Source organism: Stenella coeruleoalba, assembly GCF_951394435.1.
Source record: "Stenella coeruleoalba genome assembly, chromosome: 12".
In the NCBI taxonomy this organism is placed as follows: domain Eukaryota; kingdom Metazoa; phylum Chordata; class Mammalia; order Artiodactyla; family Delphinidae; genus Stenella; species Stenella coeruleoalba.
In genome coordinates this window covers 7383945-7408414 of record NC_137158.1, presented here as the reverse complement: position 1 = coordinate 7408414, position 24470 = coordinate 7383945, and the positions used below count along the sequence as shown (strand labels likewise).

Here is a 24470-nt window from a genome sequence, read left to right as displayed (position 1 = left end):
AGTTTCTTTAAAAGTTTAATGATACATTTTAAGTAGTTAATTAACATAAGTAAATAATAATATGTAAATCCTAAATGTCCCACAATGAAATCAAAATAAATCTTACACATTTTTTGTGCACTTTTCAGTTCACAGCTACTTCATTTATGGACTTTAACTGGTGACAAAAAAAAAATGGTTCAAAAAATATTAGCTCCAAAAACTGACAAATGTGCAGCAAAAGATTATGAAAACATGCAGTGGTTTCATTAAATTAACAACAATAAATAGAAAAATGTAACTAACGTATTACCAGTTTGTGCCATAAATTTAGCAGCATCAGCTTGTTCCTGAGGGACCCTTTTTTCATGAACAGATCGAGGTCGCTGACTTTTAATTGTATGATCTCCCATCATTCCAAATTCTAAAGACAGAATAAAGGTATATGAAAGCTTGTGTGTAGACATTTCTCACAAATTACATCACTGTCTCATGCAATATGTTCCTACACAGACCTAGAAGTTACTGATTAAATCCACGATTCTAAAATTTTTCGGCTGATCTGCTTGGAACATTTCTAAACTCAAATCAAAAAAATCTATAAACAAGAACAAGGTTTCAAGAAACAATGCTAACAGTCAGAGAAATGACACATCAGGTTTTAAGTCAGCTGAAGTAACAGAAATAGTGTACTCTTTTCTGATCGTGTTTTGCAGCAATACATGAGAAAAAATACAACCACAGGGCTAACTTTTGTTTTTCAGAGATAGAATCCTGATGCAAACCAGCTGTTGCTTTGCTGAAGAATCATCACCCCCGACAAGTTTTTTCAGCACATCCTTGAGGAGTGAGTGACCATGTAACCTAGCTTACCTAAGGCAAACATTCACTTGATGGACTATTTTCCCAAAGACGAGGTTGCCCTTAGTGTCCTCCAAAGCTTATAGAAAACGGTGGCTTAGATAACTCTCATTCTCTCCCGCCTTGTGCCCACATAATTCTTCATCCCTTTTCTAACCACTTGGAAGAGAGTGTTTTCTCCTTTAAAAGTTATGTTTAAGAGAGAGAATGACTCCAGGTTTCTGTTATTTAATCCTTTCAACATATACCTCCTAGGAAAGGAAAATAATCTGGGCCTAACTCAGAGACAGATGGGGGAGAGAAAAAATAAGCTGAACAAAAGAATAGATTCCACACAGCATACATTTATTTAATCTATATGCTTAGAAATCTGTAAGCATTCCATGCTTATTTCACTGTTACTGTAAAATAATCGAATAAAACCAAAGCCTGATGAATGGAGTGGTTAGTTCTGGCTCACAGGACTGTAGGTGGGGGAAGAGCATTGCTGAGGGGCAGGGGTCAGTGGTGCTCAATGTTCCAAGAAAAGTTTTGGGTCTTTAACACCAGGTCTTTCATACATGACACACATGACTGGGTAAAATATGTTCTAATGATAGTGCAAATAGATTGCTAGAACTAATAATGTCAACATTTGGGAATGGATAATTTCACCAGCTTATTGTTTTGGCTTTTCCCATCCACCTTTAAATCATCTTCTGCTAAAAGATTACAATGTACCTTGTACGATTAAGCAGTGTATTTTTTATACACAACTCTGATCTTTTATGCAAGGAGAAAAGACTAGCACATGTTTTTGTCCAGCCTGGCAGATTTCCTCATAAATATTAAAGTATGGCTCCTGACAGATTGATTTGTCAGAAATTCTTTCAAGATATTCTACCCAAGAGAACATCTCATGAGAAATCTGAGAAATCTAAATGTGTGTTTGTTTTTATCAGTTTAGATAAAATCCAAGGCAGGAAATGGAAATTTTCATAAAATGTCAGTTGCTTTAATCTCATAAAATCCATCACTGTTTTCCATTACTGCCAACATCCTTTCATTCCATTCATTTATGTGTACGTTACGTGCTGCCTAAACCATGCTTCATTCTGCTAATGAGAAGTATCTAATCACCTATCATTTAATGATTTGGGAAAGTGACCACGTAGAAAATTTATATCTAGACTCCTGCACTATCCAATATTTTGAAATATTATATATAACTGAAATTTCTCTGGATCTGAAAATAGCGAAAGAAATTTAATAGTAATTTTTATTAACAGTATGCTTTACCTTCTGTCCTCTTGAATTTATCATTTAAATTGTGTACGTGTGTGTCTATCATTTAGGGCATCTGAGTCAGAGCACATGTTCACATAAGTAATCTGGGGGCTCTGATGCTTACACTAAGGTAGTTTGGGCACCCAGAGGGCAAAGGACACCAAAGAAAGTATCCCATGCCTACAACTTCCTAACTACAAGGTAACTTTATTACCTGTTCTAGTAGAAGGCAATTCTTCAACTCGGTGGCAGCATGATAACAGCCTGCAAAATTGTTTATAGGGATTATGATCCTGAAATTTAGGGGTCTGAGGATATAGGTTGGCTCTGAGATCATTTTAAAAGTGTCATATTCAATTTTTAATGATTTCTGAAATTTAAACACGAGTAAAGTACTATTTTTTTTAAAATAGGCATTAGTATTTCAGTGAACTATTTCACATTATTAGCTGGAATGTAATTGAAGCTTCTCAAATACAAATTACAAATTTTATATTACAAATTAAATTTCCATATTCTTCACTCTAGTCACTTCTACTTATTAATAATCAATGTTATATGAGCATTAGTGCTAATGCCTTATCATGGGTCATAGCATTTAAGAAATTCTTCAATCATATGTGGACTTGATTACATAAGTTTTACATAATCGAAAGTTTAAAATAAATTTTCTGATTATTGTTACCAATATAATTTATATTAAAAATTACTTAAAAATTAAAACTATTCAATAATATGAGGTCTTGATATAACTAAATTCCCTATAAGATAGAAGACATGCTAACAATTTACTTCTTTTTCTCAGATGGAAAAGCAACACTATGGTGGTATTTTTTTAATGTGCTAGACGGATTGTTTCAGACCTTAAACAATCCTAATTTGTAAGTGAAACACATAAACTCTTATCTAATTAAGTGAGTTTCTTCTGCCAATGTTTATGTGCCAAGTGTCTGAAAAAAATCTTCTTTGTTTAAGGGTTGTTATCAATGGTAAAATTTAACAACAAATGCTATGGCTCCATCCATTTCTCACAATGGAATACTTTCAAAATATTTGTGCTCTCTTTCAAGATGATATCATATTCAATTTTCTTCATTTCTCATGAATATAAAGGCCAATTGGATCATCTAAACTTAGGGAGAAAAAGCTATCCTTTTTGCTATTATTCTCTTATTTAGTGAATATGAGTTGAGGTAAACCTTTAGCGTGTTATGCTTTCTGAATAATATCAGTTCTTCATGGTTGTTGACTTATATTCAAATGATTCTGAGGTGGCAAAGATCATATACTACATTAGTTACACGAGAAAAACAGCATAGCCAAATAAAAAGATGATCTGCTTTGGTAAAAGCAATGAAAAGCAAGTTATGAAATCAAATGAAGTCATGTACAGCATAATATTGTATATGTACATATGGTACATGGCTTATGAAAATACAGGGTTATTTCCTATATCTTTATGTTGATGGTATCGATGAACTGGTGGATAAATAACTGCGTTCATATATAAAACTCATATGGCTTTCCATGTTTAGGCACATTTTCTTATACACACTCTTTCACTGTGCTTCTTGATAAAAAGCAGTAGTCTCTGGAAGTACGATACAATCAAAGTCACATGAAAAAAAGGTTTTGAAAATCTGTTGCTTTAGGTATAGTTTTATGTCTTTTCTTCTCCCATCCAGGAATATTATAAGTAGATCGTTAAGAAACAAATACACTTGAAAACTGACTCTTGGTAGTCAATTGTCAGTCATGAAGTTTTTGTCTGGAAATCAAGGGTTATAATAATGTGAAGTCATCAAAAATTTAAAACACACACATATCCACTTGTTATTTTACCATGTTTATTCTTCAACGTATGGACAAGTAGAGCAGCAAATTAGTCGATAACAGTTATTACTGCAAACTATCTTGCAATATAAATATTAACTTCACATTGTTAGCTAGCTTTCCTTCGCATTTCTACAGAAAATATTCTAGCCCACTGTTGCTTCTCAAGAAACTCCCAGAGATATGCCCTACTTTTAATCTACAGCCAAATTGCACTACTTTTTGTCATGGAAATGGTCAAGCCAACGCAGCCTTTCTCTTATTTTCCCCCACCTGAAACATCTGCTCCTCCAGCCATGCCTGCAATAAAGCCCTCTCCAAATCCTCCTCAAATGGCACCACCTCCATGAACTAACCAACCAATCAGAATCAGCCTCTGTCTGCCCTAACTTCTGTTCTGCTTTGTATCAATAATGGACTTTTACTTATTAGACTGTGTCTTATTCCCCGAACTGGATTATGAACTTATATGGAAAGGAAGTATGTCTTACAAGTTTTAAAAGCACCTCCTGCTTTGCATATAACTGGGGCTCAATATTTATTCTATAAATAACTTTCATGCTAAGAATTGCTTCTCCAAAAGGCAAATTTCTAGATGCCTAGAACCATTTCTTTAACTTGTTTGGTGAACAGTTCAATGGGGAAAAGATAAAATTCTTAGAGAAGTACTTAAAATTTAATTATGTATGATTATGATGGTCAACATTTCTTTTGTCAACAGAGTTAACTATTGTTGCTATTGTGTCGATAAATATATTCAGATTATTATTTAAATAATTGAAATATTACTTTATTTAGAACTTAAATCTCACTGTCCCAAAACAAAGCTTAATGCCCTAAAACAATGCTTAATTTTTGTCAATAAACATTTATCAATTACTTACTGTTTTAGGTATTAAAATTACAAACATAAGTAAAATATGGTCTCTGATATTCTCACACCCAAGAAAACCCACTAAACATGGCCTGTTCCTTTCAAATACATAAAATTATTTACCTTAATCAAAACATTAAGCTGCACTTGTATGTTATTAAATTCGTTCATTTATTTTTACACTTATTGGAAACAGAGTTGGCACAATTATGTTGCATGCAGATTTTTTGTGTGCATAAGACGGCCTGGAGATATTTAGGTAGTGAAGAAGAGACCAGATCATCAGTCATTTTGATAGTCTTCTGTTTTCTGAGATTATTAAAAAATTTTTTTTTGCAATATGATTAGACGTCAAAATTGTTTTCTCTCCCTCAACAACTCTTTGTTGAGTGCCTATATAGTCAGGTGCTTTATGAAAACATAGAGCTGATTGGGAAAAAGACTATTATCTACATCATCAAAGATATTTCTAGAACTGGCATGAACTATTGGAAACAAGGAATTTTAAAATTAGACATCATTAGCTGGAATTCTGAAGAACGCTGTTTAAGAAATACATTTTACTGTTAATTATACATTAATTTCATTTTCCCAAAGAACCAAACAGGAATAGAATAAGTGGATGAAAGACAATTTCCAAAGAATTAATTCAAATTAATGACAATTATATAATAAATATCAGGAAATATTTAAATAAATTTTGAGAAAATCAAAAATTAATATTAAGAAATATTTAAAATAAATTAATACATGTTAAGAAATATTAGAAATCTGAGAAATCCATCATTAAAAGTTGAAAGGTTAACTGATATTCTTTCCTTCAAATTATTTCTTGGTTCTATTGCCGTAATTAGGTACGTGGTTATAGGCATGAAGATGCTATTTATTACAATAATAAAACAGAATCTTGCTTTTCAAAATACTCCCACAGAAATGATTTTATTAGGTAGTCGGCCATGACTCTGTTAAGTAAATGGGTGATTTTGTGGCACTTCTAAATTGGACAAAACATAGTGTAATGAAACGATATACTGATAGCATGTTTATAGAAAAAGTTTAAATGATCAGATGTTTTCAATTAAGTTGTTAAATTATGAAACCCAAACTATTTTATAGAAGAGATTGTCAAATATATTTAGTGTATATACTCTTAGTCAATGATGATATATTCTAATTCATTTTATTTCCAAATAGAAGCTTTGAAATAATTACATATAATGATAGATTCCTTTTAGAACTTTTCAAACATGTATTCAAAAATTATATTATAAAACATCTTATCTAGAATGATTCCAGGACATTTGGGGTGTAAACCCTTAAATCATCATTTTTACACTTACTCAGTCTTACTTCTGGGAAATGTTAGTAAACTGGATGCACCGTTCCATGTAAGAAATCATCAACGTGTGAAATCATGTAGGAATTATTTGTTAATATTTCTTATATATTATCCAATTGCATTTTATGATCTCATCTCTTTTTGAGATAACTTTTGGATTTTTATAAACTATCAGTAATGGTTTGCTTGAAAGATACTTTATTTGTTGGTGATGAGTAAAATAAATGTAGAAGCACAAAAATAATAAAGCAATTCTACTTCCAATAGCAACCTAGTAGGATTCATCTTTCCTTGTTGACTTGTATCAGAATTTAATTTAGCATTTTAGTACATCAGTGGCAAAATAAGATGCTATGTTGCGAGTTCCAGCACCTTTTGTAGGGGACTAAAACCCTCACACTATAAGACGTGAATAATCTTATTGCTAAAGTGGCCCAATAAGATCTTAGGGAATGTGAATTACAAGAAAGTAAACTGGGTTGTCCCTGGATGAAGCATTTCTACATTTTCCTAACAAGAACAGGGCTGGCTTGCTTTCCTGCCAACTCTCTGACATGCAGAGGGAATCAGGCCCACAGAAAGCTTCTTTGAGGCCTTATTAAGAACCCTGGAAAGTATCTCTACCCGATTAAATGTGAAACTTTTGTAGGGGTTTAAGAGGCAATGAGTGAGAAATCATGGTTTGATTTGAATTTTAGATAGATAGATTACTGTAATTGAAGAATGGATAGCAGAGTCTAGGGGAGCAAAGTTAGAGGCAACATAAACTATGAAGAGCTACTGCAATTGTCCATATACAACTATTTGTGATTGGGTAGGGCGTCGGGTTTGATCGATGGGTCACCAGCAGCTCCTAAGCCTGGGGGAGCAAATGGATGGGGTATCAGAAGTCCCAGCTTACTGCAGGTTGAGTACATCTTTGGACAATTGGGTCCAAATTGTTGGCAACTAGAGCAATTGTCAGTGTCCCAAAAGTTTACAGGGAAGTGTTTTATAAGAAAGTTTACACTTAAAAAATGTGACACTTTTAGTATGGTATTTTTGAGAGATGTTACCTTTGTATATATATTACATTATGCATACCGTATTATATGTATTATATTATGCATTCATTTAGAATGTTTAAGAAAAATGACTCCTCTATGATTTTTTAATTAAGGCTTATAGCCATATGGGACTTTTCCACTTGCTGAAGTTCAATCTCATTTCCTATAACAGTACAGCACAGAATAATTTAACTTAAAGCAATATCACTGAACGCATATTTACTGAAAGAAATAATTTAACAAGATACCCCATGAGAATAATTAGTACATTCTACACTCCAACTGAAAGTTAAAAGATGAGGTGAATTGTTGCTTCACCCAAACATCTCAACATAAATACACAGTGGGTAAACCATGAAATGGATTTTTCATGCTTTTTCATAAGGCACTGGTATCTGGATAGTTCTGAAACATATTTACTGCACTTAAACCACCTTCATGTGACTCATATGATCTCAAGCTTGTACCTGGAGGTAAGAAAGAAGTTCCTTTGTCATTTATGCTTTTTAACTCATCCATTTTGTTCCCACAGAATTTCTTTTTTAGAGAATCTATAAATATCAAAATAAATAGTTCTACTCATGTTTTACCATTTATTGCTATGTTTTTGTGTCTTATCACATAATGTTTTAGTTTACAGCAGTATCATTGTATACATGTTTACTGAAAGAAATATCAAAACTGAGTTTTTAATGAAAATGATTCCACTAAGACATACATATAGTGCTTACAGCAATTTCAAAAAATAACTATAATACTATCTTAACTATCCTCTCAATACTCTAGCTTATTTTTCAGGGACACATGAATACATGTGGATAATAGTTTCAGTATTTTTCTAGTCTATAAATTATCCTTATAATCAATTAACATATATTCAAACTTGTTTCCATCATTTATCATTATCCGTATTGAAGCCCAAGGGGCATTGTATAGAGAGAACTAAAAATGATTAGCCATTTCAAAGCAGTGTTTCAAATACCTAGAGACAAGGAAGACCATTAAACTAAGATGTGAGGTGCAGCTGAATTGTCAGGGTGGACAAATAAAGTGAAGACCAGCAGATGCAGCTCCTGTTTTGAGCATCACACCTGAAGTTCTCCAAACCTTTTTCCTCCTGTTGCAAAAGGGGATTCTGGGAACAGGGTCTCTGAGGTCTTCTGAAGCTCTAAAATTGCATTACTTTCTCAGGTCAGAAGTTGGCACATGAACATAACATACAGGCCGTCTCTCAGCAGACCTGGAGGCCTGGAGGCTCTGACCAAGGTTGACTGGGGTGTGCAGAGACACACAGGCACCCGAGTCTAAGTAAAACACAGAGTTGTAGTTGCTTCTAAAGCTTTTCTTAAGTCACTCAGTGTGGAACAGTTCCCTGGATGCATGTCTAAGCACCAAAGCAAGGTTTACTTTGCATGGGAGGTCTCAAGATTGCACAGTACTTATTTAAACACCTTAGCCAGCATCCACGCTGGAGAGGGAATTTTTTAGAAGACAATATGCTTTCAAAGGCATTGAGCATGAATAGAGTCCATTCGTTCAACAAACATTAAATGAGCAATTACTATATTCCAGACAGGATTCTAGGCACTGGTGATATAGCCATGAACAGAGTAGACAAAAATTTGTTTTTGTGAGAGAAAATTTTATAGTTATTCCTAGTCTGATAGGCAAGGCTTACAAAATCTTTCACAAATATTAAATTTACTAGCCAGCCCTTGGAAAGTTTCATTATAAGCAGTCAAATATATATGTGTCAGATTAATAACTTTTAATTTCACTCTTTCATTCACAAACTGCTTCAGATAAAACTGATTTAACTGCATGTCTCATTCATATCATTCAACAGAAATCGGTTAAGAGGACCACTTAGATGAAAATGGTTGACTCAAAAGCCGGGTCACCATATCCAAAACAATGCTGTGGTCTCATTGGTTTCTCTTCTATTATCTTCAGAGTTTTCTTTCCTTTCAATTTTAATTGATTTTGCTATACACTGATCTAGTCTCTTTATACCCCTTAAGAAAATGTTTGTTCTTTCTCATTCCATTCACTATTGTCATATTATATCCTTTATATCTTTTTATTTTTGTAAACTACCCAAGAAGACATAAATATGCTTTCATTATACCATGCCTCTCTATTTTCCTGTGGCCAGATATTTACATCTATGTTGCCTTCAGAGGAAAGACTCCTAGAAGTGGTTTTGCAGTGTGATGTCATCTCCCATCCCAAATATACTTCACAACAAATAGTGAAGGTAGGGAAAATGTTAGATTTTTTTGATCTATTTTCTGTCAAAATACAACACCCCTCTTCATCCTAATTAGTGCTTTCTCTTGTCCAATTTTGCTTGATATTAATACTATTATTGCTGCTTTGTTAACGCCTTTGCTACATTTTTTTCCATATGCCTTCTACTCTTCAGTGTCATTTTGCTTTAAGCATATATCTTATATAAAACATGTATAGTTGTATTTTAAAAATCCCATCTGATCCTCTTCCTTTTAGTAGGAAATTAAATCCATTGACATTCACTATATTTATTATAAGGTTGGACTTATTTCTTCCATCTTATATTAGGATTTCTCTTTAGCATATTTTCTTGCTGTTTCTTCATTTTTCCCCTATTTAAATTTTTTTGGATCAGTAGGAATTTTCAGTTACATTTTTTCCTCTAGTTATCCTTCTTCAATTATTCCAAGTGCTGTACACTAATTTTATCACATACACTTAAGTAATTTTTTAAATCTATCACTATCTATAGTGAATCAGTATCTGTACTCTTTCCCAAACCAAGACAAGAATTTGAGTGTGCTATCCATGTCTCACTGTCTTGATACTCACATATCATTTATTTCCAAATGATTATATATTGTGCTGCAATAATTAGACTTAACTATTAGTATCAGCTATTAGTCTATCAGTATTAATTTCTTTGTTGATCTTTCTTAGATTTGTTTAATTTTGATCAAGTACATCCTTTAACAGAGAAGAGTCTAAAATTGACTCATCTTGCCTTTACACTTGAATGCTAGTTTGGCTAGACCTAGAAATTTAAGGTCAAGAAGTTTTATCTTAGTTCCTGGACCAGGGACTGAACCTGGGCCCCCAGCAGTGAAAGTACTGAGTCCTAACCGCTGGACCACCAGGGAACTCCCAACGTCGAGAAGTTTGTTTTTCATACTGAACTTTGATGATAACTTGGACCCTGAATGCCGGTATCCAGTGTTGCCTGTGAGATATCTTCTGGTAAGAGAATTTGCTATTCTTTCTGGAAGGCTTTTTTGGGATTTTTCCTTTTATCCTTGGAAATTTTACCAATGTATGTCTAGACATCAGTCTTTCTCACTCAGCTTACTTGGTACTCTGTTCCCTTTCCATACAAGGACCAACCCTTTAGCTGAGCACACTGAGGGCTTTTCTCCAACTTCCTCTTTTCTTGGTTTCCTTCCATATCGGGGTGTGGAGGTTCAGAGTTACTGCAAGCTGCTCTCTGCTTCCATCCCAGCCCCTCTGTATCCACTAAGAACTTCCTCTGAGAAAAGTCAACCCCTGATTTCTGACTATTAAAGGATAAGTGCAAACCATATTACTTTCCATGTCGTTCTCTGAACAGTTCTCTTTCCTACTTACATAAGTCTTTCAAAAGCATATCCTCTAATTGCTCACTTTCCCCTCACCCAATAATGTCAGGCTATCTGACTTCAAGCCTCCTTCCCGGAATGAAACTGCTCTCTGGGAAGTCAGCTGCCTCTTAGAAACTGTCACGTTCATCCTGATTCCTTCAGCATTTGACACTCTCCCACGCTCCCCCGTCCCACAACTTTTCCTAAAACGTTCACCTCCCTTGGTTTTCAAAGCTGACGATTTGATTTTCTTCCTCTTCCTGACTGCCTTCCATCCATTCCATTGCTTTAGTGGCTCTTCATCCTCTAAAAGCTAAGTTTTCCCCTCGGGATTCATCTCAATACTCTCTCCCTGAGAAATTCCATCCATTCCTACAGACTCAGGTACCGCTCTTGGGCAAGCAACCATCAGTCTTCCACTCCTCTAGGCTGAACTATCTCCAGACCACCTACACTACAGTGGCCCCTAGATACTGTGACACAAACTTAGTATCTACGAAAACAAGCTAATCCCTGCCTTTACGAGAGCCGGTCCTAGATGTGCATTTCAAATTTAGTTTTAATAAACATACGGTGCTCAAGATAAATCATTTGTGAATAAAGAGCAAAATAAAAGTTGACCAGAAATAATGCAGAAAATTTTCTTAGATTTATCAAAAACATCCTGATGGACCAGTTTGGTTATGTAAAGATGGGCCTTGGCACTAAATCTGGAAAACTGAAGGTGATAGAGAGATATTATTTTGCATAATAACAGAGTAGTAATTTGAAATTTACTGAGGTTGCCAGGGAGACAAGGTGAGGCTTCCTGGGGAAAATAGAGGAAGGACGTGAGGTTAAAAGGAGAGGCTTCAGGAGTAAGGAGAGAACCGTCCAGAAAAATGGTGGAAAGTTGAGACCAGAGGAGAAAACTGTTGGATTCCATGTGGAAGGAACATCAGGATCAATTTTAAGAACACTGATACTTAAGTATAAATGTATATACTGTGCTGGGTTGAAATAAAATCCCTCTACACTACAACCAACTTTTATTAAAAGCCTATACCCTGTATTAGAAATATTTACAAAGAGGTGATTAAAGAAAAGAAAGATTGATTTCACATTGAGGTTGACAAGGGACAGAATAAAGAGAATAGCCCAGACACAAAATACAAAGCAACGATTGATGATATAGCTAAAATACATGTAAGAGTGGATGGGCAGGAACACACAAATCCTCCCTCAAAAAATCCTTAGAGATATTGGGAGTATATTGAATTTATAGTTCTAAATTATGTGGCAGATCAAGCCAAGTGTTTATTTAAAAATTATACTAAGGTAAAGATAGTCTTCCAAAGGCTGGAGAATTTGGGAGCACATCAATGATAACTGTAGGGTTACAACTTGACGTTCTTATACTGGGCTCTGGGTAGCTCATACTGTAATATATATTAAACATTGTCCCTCAGCTGATTTTGTACTTTCTGAACCATATGCAAACTCTAACCTAATCTAGCAAGGAGTCCTAAGTTGTTTACTAGTCATCACTTAACTGGGTTCTACAGGACTGGTGGCCAAGTGGCCAAGGATTGGCAGAGAGGGTTAAAGACGGCATCTCTTATATGCTAAATCCTTCCCTATTTTGGTTTAGGGCTTTTTCTTCTTCCCTCACCCCAACCTTCACAGGAGACACTAGCTTTGACTATTGTGAACAGTTTCACCAAGACTTAAGTGGGAGACGTAATTAAAGTTTTGCTTTTCTGAAGGAAAAACAATGTCTTCTTTGTGTTGTAGTTTTAATGTTTTAATGTTTTCCTTAATTATAATATCTCTTCAAATCAATGTATTCTGTATATTATTATCTCTTTGCCAGAAGTATATGTCAGGGTATGTCTTCTAGGCTGGGATCTACCTGGCATAACAAGTTATTTTAAAGTGAATATATTGGATTTTTGATGACTAAAGTTTGATGAGTCAACACTGTAAAATAGCTGTACCAAAACTCAATAGAAACTTTTGAGTTTGGGATTGACATGTACTCACTGCTATATTTAAAACAGATAACCAACAAGGACCTACCGTATAGCACAGGGAACTCTGCTTAATATTATGTAACAACTAAAATGGGAAAATAATTTGAAAAAGAATAGGTGCATGTATATGTAGAACTGAATCACTTTGCTGAAAATAACACAACATTGTTAATCAACTCTACTCCAATATAAAATATTTTTTTTTAAAAAAAAGATCATTAAGAAAAACTTTGGTTTCATTTTCTAAAGTGTGGAATTCAGGACTTTTGGTCTACTTAGCATTTAGTTGTGGTCACTAGTGTTTTACAGAGGAATATTGATAAATATGTAGAAACAATAGTGCTCAGAATGGTAAAAGAGTGAGAAATGGAGTGAAGACTGTCTCAAAAATTATAGTTTAGTGTCAGGCTTATTTTGGAAGTAAATTTTGAGTGTCCAATGGAAAAGCACTTCAGGGGAAAGAATCTAGTAGAAAAGCTAGGGAAAACTTAAAGAATCAAACTTCATTTTAGAATTATAATCTCTATAAGTACCACAAAAATAGATTCTTATTAGAATCAAACACTGGGTATGTTTAGCTTGGAAAAAAACTCAGGAAGAAATGATAATTTTCTTTGGATATCTGGAAACCTCAAGTAGCAGAAGGATTGCAAATAAATTAACTATGTTGTTTATTAAGAAAGAATTAAGGGGAAGGGTCAAATCCATAGGAAGAAATTTCTAACAAATTGGGGTCCATAAAACAGAGTGGGTGGCCATATGAAATACCAAGCTGTTGGGCTTCCCTGGTGGCGCAGTGGTTGAGAGTCTGCCTGCTGATGCAGGGGACATGGGTTCGTGCCCCAGTCTGGGAGGATCCCACGTGCCGAGGAGCGGCTGGGCCCGTGAGCCATGGCCGCTGAGCCTGTGCGTCTGGAGCCTGTGCTCCGCAACGGGAGAGGCCACAACAGTGAGAGGCACGCGTACCGCAAAAAAAAAAAAAAAAAAAAAAAAAACAAGCTGTTAATCAGTGGAAGTACTTTAGCAGTGGCTGTGCGACTAATGAGTATTGTAGCAATAATTCCTACATGGATGTATCTCGGATTCCTAGAATCTGTGATTCTTCCTGTTCCCCCAACCCCATAGTATATCAATTTTCCACTGTCATGTGTCTCCATCCAAAGCATGTTCCAAATCTGTCAAGGTCTCTTCAGCTCCACCACCACCACTCAGGTCCACACCCCACTAGCCTCCAGCACTGGGATCATTGCAATGACCTCCTAACTGCCCCCCACCCCTGTCACCACTTCTGCTTACAATCCAGTCTCCACAGAGCAGAAAAGCAGATCTTTTAAAAGATAAAACAGATACTGTAAATCCTCTTCTTAAATTCCTTTCATGTCTTCCCAACTCTTAGAATAAAATCTAAACTCCTTACTCTGGGTCTTATTAAGAGCCCTGTGTAATCTGCCCAGCCTGCATTTCAAAAACCATCTCACATCCTTCTCCCCATGACTAACTGTGTTCCAGCCGCACTGGCCTTCTTTTAGCTCCTTAAACATACATTGATTTCTTTCACTGGAAATCTCTTCTGATCTTTGCATGGTTGATTCATTCTTGTCATTTTTATCAAAGCTAAAATCTCACCTCCTTCCAGAGGTGGTCCCTGACCACCAAATACAAATACAGTCATTCTCTAAAACCTGAATTTAATTCTCTACAGAACTTATCAATATCTGTGTTATTTTTGTTTTTATGTATTTGTTTAATAACTGTATCCATCAACACACTAAAATATGAGCTTCATAAGACTAGGAGTCTTGTCTATCTTGTCCATCACCATATCTTGTGCCTTGTAACTGACTAAAAAGTACTTTGGAATGGAGAGAGAGAGGAAAAACAGAGGAAAAAGGGGAAGAACTTGATTATTATTGAATAATATCATGATCTTAATCTTACTCACTGTACTCTGGGTGACTTCCTCAGATCTACCTTCCAATTCACAAACATTCCCCTTGACAGTGTCAAATTAGTATTTAACCCATCTACTAAATTTTTAACTTCAGTGACTATATGTTTTATTTTTGGTAGTTCTATTTTTTCCAAATCTATTTTCTGTTATGTTGTTCTGTATTTATTATTTCTTTATTATTTCTATACTTTTTAAAAAAACACTTTAAACATATCTCTTTTATGGTTTATTTAAGGATTTTGCTTGTTTGTTTTCTATTTCGGAGTGTGCTCCTTGCATTACATCTGTTGATTCCCCTGCATGGCTTTTGTTTTCTCCTATATTTTATTTTATTGAGTGTTCATCTTGCACAGCATTTTCTCCCCTATGAAACTCCTATAATCCTCACTGTAAAAACATCCTTTCACAGCAGTAAATTTCTTGGTTCTAGGTTGCTATATCACAAAAGCATCAATTTCTATCATATACCTGCATGGCATGTGCTACTATTTGTTTCTTTTGTTGGGGGGTGTGCCTTTTTTCTCCCCACCAAGGCTCTTGAAAGAAGGTGAGCTTCTTTCTCACTGTTTCCTGGGGCCATCAAATAAAATTTCTCTAAACCTCCTTTGACAGAAAGGGTAATTCTGTGAGGCCCCAGGCTTTATGTAGTTGAATTGATTTTAGTTCTCCAAACCTACACAGGTTGAGGACATTCTTCTCTCCACATAGCAACAATGAAATCCTAATTCTTAACCATTTAGAGCTTATAACTATTCAAAATATTTAAAAGCCCCCAGCTTACCCCTAATACTTTGTCTTTTGTCTTTTTATTGTTGTTGTATTTTATGGACACCTATAAATCTCCTTTTATTTTCAGTGTGCCTCATTTTTGTTGTCCTAACATTTTATCCAGCATTTCTATGAGTTTTTATCAGGGCTGGGGTCCACCCACATCACTCATTCTGCCATATTGTTCGAATCCTTTCCAAAAGTTAGGTATTGTGTTTAAGTGCTATCTTCATCATGAGTTTGGTTCTATTATTATTCCCATTTTAGACATGGAGATGATGACGTTTCAAGAGGTTACATTACTTGTCCATCATTATACAGTGAGGATGTTTTGGGCTTGGGATTCAAAAAGGTCACATATAATTGATGCCCAAGCCAGACTTTCAAGTATAAGGCTATATAATTAATAGAATCCCTTTCAACTTTAAAATTAATTTTCTATCCTTGCACTTTGCATGGTTTATTTCCCTACATTGGAATATGTGGTTTCATGGTGTTAATAATGATGGAATATATAATCAGGCTAGTGTTTGCTCAGAGATTTTAATAATCTCAGCTGCAGTTCACTTCCAATTGCTTTGTAGGTTTTCCATGATACTCCATGGGAAGGAAAATATGCTAAATTAAGAGTTTCACAAAGTGAATTAATATTAAGATGCCCTAAAAAAGTATAATCTTATAGTGTCATTAACATGAGGTTGAATATAATGGAAATATTTTAATGGTGAGTAATGTATCTTACTGCTCCTTCCCTAATGTTTTCATCATTGACGATAGATGCCATTTTAACTTGCCTTTACCAAAATTTCCTTTACTGAGCATAAATAAGAAGATGCATTTATATTTTCAATAAAGAATTTAAAAGTGTGAGTACTAGGCCACATTACATTCATTCGGGAAGAGGCACATAAAAAATCAGAGAAATTTATATATTCAATCTTTCAGTTACTGAGATTGAAAAGGCATTCATTTTGGTGTCCTCTACAGACTTAAAGGTTTTCTGACTCCAATTTTAATAAAAGAATAAAACTTTACAACAGTACTCAGTTCTTCTTAGTAAATGGCCGAAAAAGAACTGAACTCCTTTACCAGACAAGCAATCCATTAATCATTCATAAAGGTCACGACTGAGCCACACAAGAACTTAATTTTTCTGCGTGACAGTGCTCTGTTTTTCTCATACCCTATGGTTTTAGAGGATCAGAATTTCCCACTACCTCAAAACACTAGCTTGACCTCAAAAACAAGTCTGGAAAAAATATTCTTCCAGACATTAAAAAAATGCAACATGAACAAATACCAAATGATGTCTGACATTTAAGAATGACCTTTGTGCAGCAAATAAAGTCATTTTCCAAAAAGCCAACATTCAAACTTTCCCAGAAACACATTTGCAAATGAAAAGACATCACCAGCTAAAACAGTAATTGCTAGCCATAAACCTTTTTTTTTTTTGCAAACACCACTAAAATTAGTGAAGTTAAATGCCCAGATTAAGAAGAAATGCTCCATCGATTCTCATGTCACTTTTGTAGCACTGTTGAATCGGTTTTGGTAACTTTACTGAATGAACATTTTCTTTTTGCTAAACTGCCTTCTCTTGCAGCCTCCTCTAAAGACGGAGAGCATCTTATGCCAGTATCCAGACAGTCTCACTGAATTTAGTGACTTACAAATTTAAAGGAGGTTCATGGTTTGCTGTCTTGACCTCAGGTTTTGCCCTTGAAATCTCACACTGATTCTATAAAAAGCAATCTCCAGGCTTCCTGGAGCAGGTTGTCTGGAAAACAGTGGTTAGAAGCATTTTGGTTCTACCCTGAGACCAGCCAGTAAGTGATATCAGCAAATACATTAACAAAGTTACCATAAAATTCTTATATGCATATACCTGGAGAAAACAATAATTCAAAAATTACATGCACCCCAGTGTTCACTGCAGCACTATTTACAATAGCCAAGACATGGAAACAACCTAAATGTCCATCAGCAGAGGAATGGATAAAGAAGATGTGGTACATATATACAATGAAGTATTACTCAGCCATAAAAGGGAATGAAATAGTGCCATTTGCAGAGCCGTGGATGGACCTAGAGACTATCATACAGAGTGAAGTAAGTCGGAAAGAGAAAAACAAGTATTGTATAATATTGCTTATATTTGGAATCTAGAAAAATGGTAAGATGAACTTATTTGCAAAGAGAAATAGAGACACAGATGTAGAGAACAAACTTATGGATACCAAGGGGGTAAGGGCGGTGGGATGAACTGGGAGATTGGGATTGACATATATACACTACTATGTATAAAATAGATAATTAATGAGAACCTACTAATAATAATGTCACTTACACTATACATTAAAGCGCAGACATTCAAAATTAGGTATGTCTGTTTTCAAGGCCTATGTTCATTGCTTTACAATATTAAAGTAAATACACAAAGGGACAGCATCCATCCCCTGAGTAAAAGTAATTCAAGTTCATTATGGAAAATAAAGATGCCAGAAAAAAAAATTATGTTTATCCCTATTCCAAAAATTTCTTAGTACTGCCAAAAATTTCTTACTACCATTATCTTCCAAGTTTTAAACTTTCTTTTGGGGGGAGGCATATGTCATAAGATGTTATGAGGTTTCCTTTAGAACTTGTACAGGGGTGACGTTATAGTGCAAAGATTTCACTGTTGAGAACAAATTTACTGAATTAAATCTCCAGCATCTGCCATGGACACAAGAACAGCTTTTACCATTGAAAGTCATCCCAAGGTAAGGGTATTGATGATGTTTTTCCCAAAAGAAGAAAAAGAGGTCTCTGGAGAATCACTGATATATTTAGGGGAGACTAAAACATTTCCTTGTTGGACATTCACTGAAATCATCAGACTTGCTTGTCAGCCATGTGTTGTCACATAAAGAGGAGAAAGCACCAGTGGGAGATGCTTCCATGAGACCACGTCAACTAAAAATACAAGAGTGGGTTAGTTTTTGTAGCTGAGGGAGGGGGATGAGGATATGGATATCTTCAGGGTTTAAAGATAACAAGATTTAGAAGGAATGGAAGTGATACCTTCTATGGGCAATCAGAAAGTCACAACATGGAATCACTTTTGAGAATTTTATGACTTCACTTTCAGTTTAAGATGAGAATGAAACTTCTTTGTGAAAATGTAGGCAGATGAACTAAGAAAGTCAATATGAGGAGATATATATATATACACACACACACACACACATATATATATATATATATTTTTTTTTTTGCAAGAAGCACTTTTAACTGGCCAAGGAAAAGGGTTTTGTTTTTGTAAAAAGTCAGATCAATATATTTCCAGGAAGTAATTTTCACCCCTACATATTTTCACATAGAGATGTTACTCTTTTTCTATTTACAGTGCTAGGTACAGACTAAGTTTTTAACAAATACTTATGGCTTGATCAGTTGGTTGAAGATAACTCAGACTTGCCTGAGGCATGGAAAGTACAGGGTGAAATAGGAGGAAAGAAATTAGAGATTGGTGAATGTGCGTGAAAAAAGACTTTCCTCTCTGGTTAATAGCTTGCCCAGGCGAGAAAGTGCATTTGAAAATTTCGAAAAGATCTCTCTCCAAGAGCAAACTATTATTAATTTCATTCTTTAAAAACAGAAAATAAAATAGTAATCTTGGTTTCTAAAGCTTCCTCATTTTAAAGCTTATTGACTTTTTCCTGTGATAAAGGTTGGGTGAGGTCTACAAAACAAAGAAGGATCAGAAACTGCTTTGGGAGAAGGCCCACATTTGGGATTGGAAGAGGAAAGTGGAACTCTGAAGTAAGATTGAGAGAAATAGTGAAAGCAGACAGAAAACCTAGGAGAGTATTTCACCAGGGAAGCCCAGCATTCAATGAATAAAAGGGAGTTTAGAAGGTTACTGGATTTGGAGACTAGGTAATCAATGGTGACCCTCAAGAATCAAATAATTTTCAAAAAGATGAAAGAGAAATAACTTGATTAGAAACAGAAAAATTAGAATTGAACATTGATAAAGCCAACAGATATGTCTTTTTGAGATTCTAACAAATGCAATGAAGAAATAAAATATGTATAAAATTAAAAGGGGAAGAGATAACCATATAACTTATTGATTTTAATATTAAGGAGAATATTATATTTGTAAATATTAGATTTTATTGAAATTAATAATTTTCAGAAAAAAATTAACAATAGTAATTCAAGAAGCAGGAAAGATACTTAATTGTCCAATAAACAAAGAGGACAGAAAATGTTGTTAAAGAACTATATGCAAATAAGGATCAGTTTCATATACCTTGGGAGAGGCTGACTTTTAAACTTTTATAACAAAGCTATTTCCTGATATACACAAAATGTTATAGAACTTGCAAAAGATGAAAAACTACCTAATTTGTTTTATAAAATTAGGATATCAAAGATAGCAAAATATAACAAACAAAATGGTTAAAAATAAAAAGCATAAAGCAAAATAATTTATGTGAAAGTCCTAAATAAAATGCTAGGATGAAATTAATAGTGCATGAGAGGAAAAGGTCTCTCACAACTGGGTAAGGTCTGTTCATGGAATTATGTATCAATATTAGAAAATCTTTGATAAAATGTATACCTTTAGAGAGATCTGGAAAAGCCTGAAATTCATCAACTTTTCTTAATTAAAATTCTTTTAAAACTAGTGTAAAACAAAGACTGTTGCCCACCCTCCAGTTCTACAAGGGGCAAGTCATTAGCCACTGCAGTCACTGACACAGTGCACCTGAAAGGAGTTCAGGATGAAAAACAGGATAAAGTGCTCTGTGCTTTGGAAAAACAGCCCCCTTAGATAGTTAGGATGCATGTCCCAGGAAAAAACGTTAGTGAGCCCAGATTCTCGCATCTTCCCATACACAGAAAAGGACTGAAACCATTAACTGAGTTGCCCACCCCTCAGGACTAGCAGTAATCTTTCACCCGGAAGTATGCTTGGCTACATGCACCCTCTTCGCCAAAATCATACACACACCGGCCTCTCCCTTTACCTCTTCAGAGGAGCAGTTCCTCAGAATTACTGACAGGCTGTCTCCTGGGCTAGAGTCCTCAGTAACGTCCCTGAATAGAATGAAAACTCACAGCTCTCACACTGTGCGGTTTTGTTTTGTTTTGCTATTTCAGCCAACACTCAGAATCCTCAATCTGATTAGGGAAAACAACCACAGAAGTATCAAATCAACAGCCTTATCATACTTAGAAACAAAACTCTAGAGACATGCTCATAAGTAAAAAGCACAAAAAAGGATGCTCATAATAACAATGATTGCTTCGCATTAGTTTGGAAGTAGAACCAACACAATTAGACTCAAAGCATTTATACAACACACATAGTGGGAAAAGAAACCAATTGTCTTTATTTGCAGACAAAATTATTTACCTAGACAGACCAACTGAAAAACTGGTAGAATTAATAAGATGTCATTATGTCTGCATATGTGATAAAATACCCCAATTAATAGCCTGACTATAATCAAAAATAATAAAGTATAAATATTTTCTTAAAGTATACTAAAATTATAACACAAGCAATTAATTTAGCAATAAATACGCAAAAGCTTTCTGAAGCAAAACTACAAACCTCAGTCAGAATTACAGAGTGCCAGACACTGTGCTTCACAGTACGACGTACAATTACCCTTCATGTATGTATAACGTTGTTTTGAGGTTTATGAAGATGAATAGCCTTGCCTAATGTCTCACAGATAAGTGGCAGGAGGAAGAGAACAGGAGGGCAAGAAAAAGGGAGGAAAAAGAGAAAGTGGTGGTTACACAGGCTAATAGTCACAGAAGAGATTTTACTGTCGAAGGCTTTCTGTACACAGTAAAGATTTGGTTTATCAGAAACATCATAAACATAAGCTAAGGTTTAACAGCAAACCGGCAAAGATATCTGTGGTACTGTTACATGAATACACAATTAATAGACAGGGCTTCCCTGGTGGTGCAGTGGTTGAGAGTCCACCTGCTGGTGCAGGGGACGTGGGTTCGTGCCTCGGTCTGGGAAGATCCCACATGCCGCTGAGCGGCTGGGCCGGTGAGCCACGGCCGCTGAGTCCGCACATCCGGAGCCTGTGCTCTGCAACGGGAGAGGCCACAACAGTGAGAGGCCCGCGTACCGCAAAAAAAAAAAAAAAAAAAAAAAAAAAAAAAAAAACAGACAAAAATGATAATAACTAATACACACGCTAACTCCACTAGCAAAGCAGATAAGATGAATTGCAAGAACAAAAATTATTTTAATAGACTAGCAAAAGTTCAAAGTGAGACAATCCTTTTAAGAGCTCATTTCACGAAGTGAACGCTCAGAGAATGCTCCTGGAATCCGAACTATCTCAACCTTTGTCTTTAGCAACAAGGCGATTTTTACCAGGAACTTTAAAACTGTCAATATTGTGTATTGACTGGGCACCTCTACTTTCCTGAATATACTAATATCTGATTCAAAATACTGGAGATGTGGTCAAACATGTATGATCAAATGTTTGTTAGTTTCTAATAGCAAACAATCAGAAACTAAGCAACTAGGAATTAATGAAATGAATGCAGCACTTAAAAACCATTACCAAGAAATTTTAATGGCAAAGGAAAATGTTCTTGCTATATTTATAAGCACAGTAAAAAAAACCCAACCAACCAAACAAGCAAACAACTCAAAAAGAAACCCAAAAGACAAAAATAGGCCCACAGTATTTACCTCTGTGTGAAATAAACAATTTTTGTGTGTCTTTATAATTCGTTGTCTTTTCCAAGTTATCCACAATGATTATACGTTATTTCTAAAAGTCAGGAAGGGAGCATTTGAAAAAAATTGTTTTCAGCACAATTCCTCTAGAATATAGGGAGGGAAAGTAAATTCATGTATTTAAGGAGAGTAGGTGGTGAGAAAATGGAGACCGTGATCAAGTTCGTCCGTTCTGTAACTGTGAAGAGAGAGGAGGAAACTGGGACAACAGCTAGAGGGAAGAATAGAGTTTGAAAACTTGGGAAACTTTTTAATCTAATTTGTAAAACTCATTTACAGTTTGGAGACAATCAAAGAACTGCTGTGAGGGCTTCCCTGGTGGTGCAGTGGTTGAGAGTCCGCCTGCCGATGCAGGGGACACGGGTTCGTGCCCTGGTCCGGGAAGATCCCACATGCCACGGAGCAGCTGGGCCCATGAGCCATGGCCGCTGAGCCTGCGCGTCCGGAGCCTGTGCTCCGCAACGGGAGAGGCCACAGCAGTGAGAAGCCCGCGTACCGCAAAAAAAAAAAAAGAAAAAAAAGAAAAAAATAAACTGCTGTGAAGCGAGGCGCCGTGCTCCATGCTGGGCAGAGATGAAGTGGAGGATGGAGGTCATGGACCAGCCTGCAGCAGGTGTCTCTGAAGTGGGACACCTGTAATTATCTGCTTGGCCAACAAGCAGAAAGGGAAGCCTGCTAGAGGCCTCATTGCTTAGTGATTAAAAGAGATCACCGCATATTTTGCTACAAAATATATCTATTCACAAGTAGCCCTACAGCTTTAGTCCATAATAAAGGAAGTGTTTTTCCTCAATCCTTATGGACAGTAAATTATGAGATCTCACAGAGTACGAAACAGGATGAACTTATTATTCGTTATTCTTAATGTCAGAGGCTCGGGAAGAGGCTTTGTGGAGTTTATGTCGGCTGCAGAAAGGATAAAAGTAGCACTGACAGCATAAACCTGAGGATGAATTAGAGGGCTCTTATATATGTATACTAAGTCATATGTTGTTCATCTTTAGGAATAGAGCTCTAAAAGCTCGACATGGTTTTGGACCTGTTATCTGGGACTATTACTAAAGATATGATTATAAAGTATAATGATGCTATACACTGGTCAGATAATGTAATACAAAGGAGACAGCTCCATCAACCTAAACATACATTTTCTTCATTATGATGTCATCCAGTATGAGCCAAAGCTGGCAGCCACACACAGTGGTCATGTCCATCTTTATAAGCGGAGTAAAATTCAATTCTCAGGTAACGGCATCAATTGTATGAACATGCCTTCCTTTAAATTACAAGAAAAGGAAGACTTACATTCTTAATGGTACTAACATCACTGAAATCACAATAGAGCTTCATTAGATTGGGTGTTTGGGGAAGAAATGGCTCTGGGGATTAGTTTCAGTATTTGAAACAGGATCATGACAGAAACATGCAAAACAGAAAGTCACAACAGAGGGTTCTTGGAGGCCCATGGTTGGAAGTATGTCCATGGAAACAACCTAAATATCTATCAATAAGCAAGAATGAAATTAGGATACAGCCAAAAATACAGACTATTTTGCAAGCAATGAAAGATGAAGCAGATGCGTGTGTATAGACTTGGAAGAACCTCCAAAGGCACATTGTGAAGTGAATAAAGTGTCACATAACTTGCACCTGATTCCATTTATTCAAACCTTCACTAAAACACGAGTGTGCTCCTGTGTGTGCTTGCATGCATGTACAAATGTCTCCGAAGGATCACACCGACATTGGTGACCTCTTTGTATCAAGGTCAGATGGGGAAGTATGAAAGTATGTGATCCGTATACTCTTGTACTGTTTGGGGTTTTTACAATAAATATTACAATACAAATTTTATAATAAATATTAACATTCATGTTAACTAGGATAATAATTTTAAAATTGACACTGAACAGTTTTTTTAAAAGTCTACAGATTACAAAATAAAAAGTCAAGTAAGTAAATTACACGAAAACTCAGAAAGGTCCTAATCCTTGTAAATCTATATAAATGAATAGGAGATTGTATACCTCACAGGCAATTGTAAGCTGGAGGTGGCTCTGGACTTCAGGCACATATAGGAGACATTTTCTAAAAGCTGAGCTTTAGGGAATGTAACTGAAGAGAGAGGTTCTCACAG

General features: G+C 35.5%; 1 protein-coding gene across 1 annotated transcript in view; it reads right to left on the bottom strand.

Annotated features, from left to right (window-relative positions):
• Nucleotides 1–24470, bottom strand: part of ADGRB3 (adhesion G protein-coupled receptor B3) — an 802351-nt gene that overhangs the window by 495434 nt on the left and 282447 nt on the right. Inside the window, exon 4 of the mRNA XM_079939099.1 lies at nt 293–403. Within this exon, the coding sequence (XP_079795225.1) occupies nt 293–403 (111 nt within the window). The remainder of the gene's footprint in view (nt 1–292; nt 404–24470) is intronic.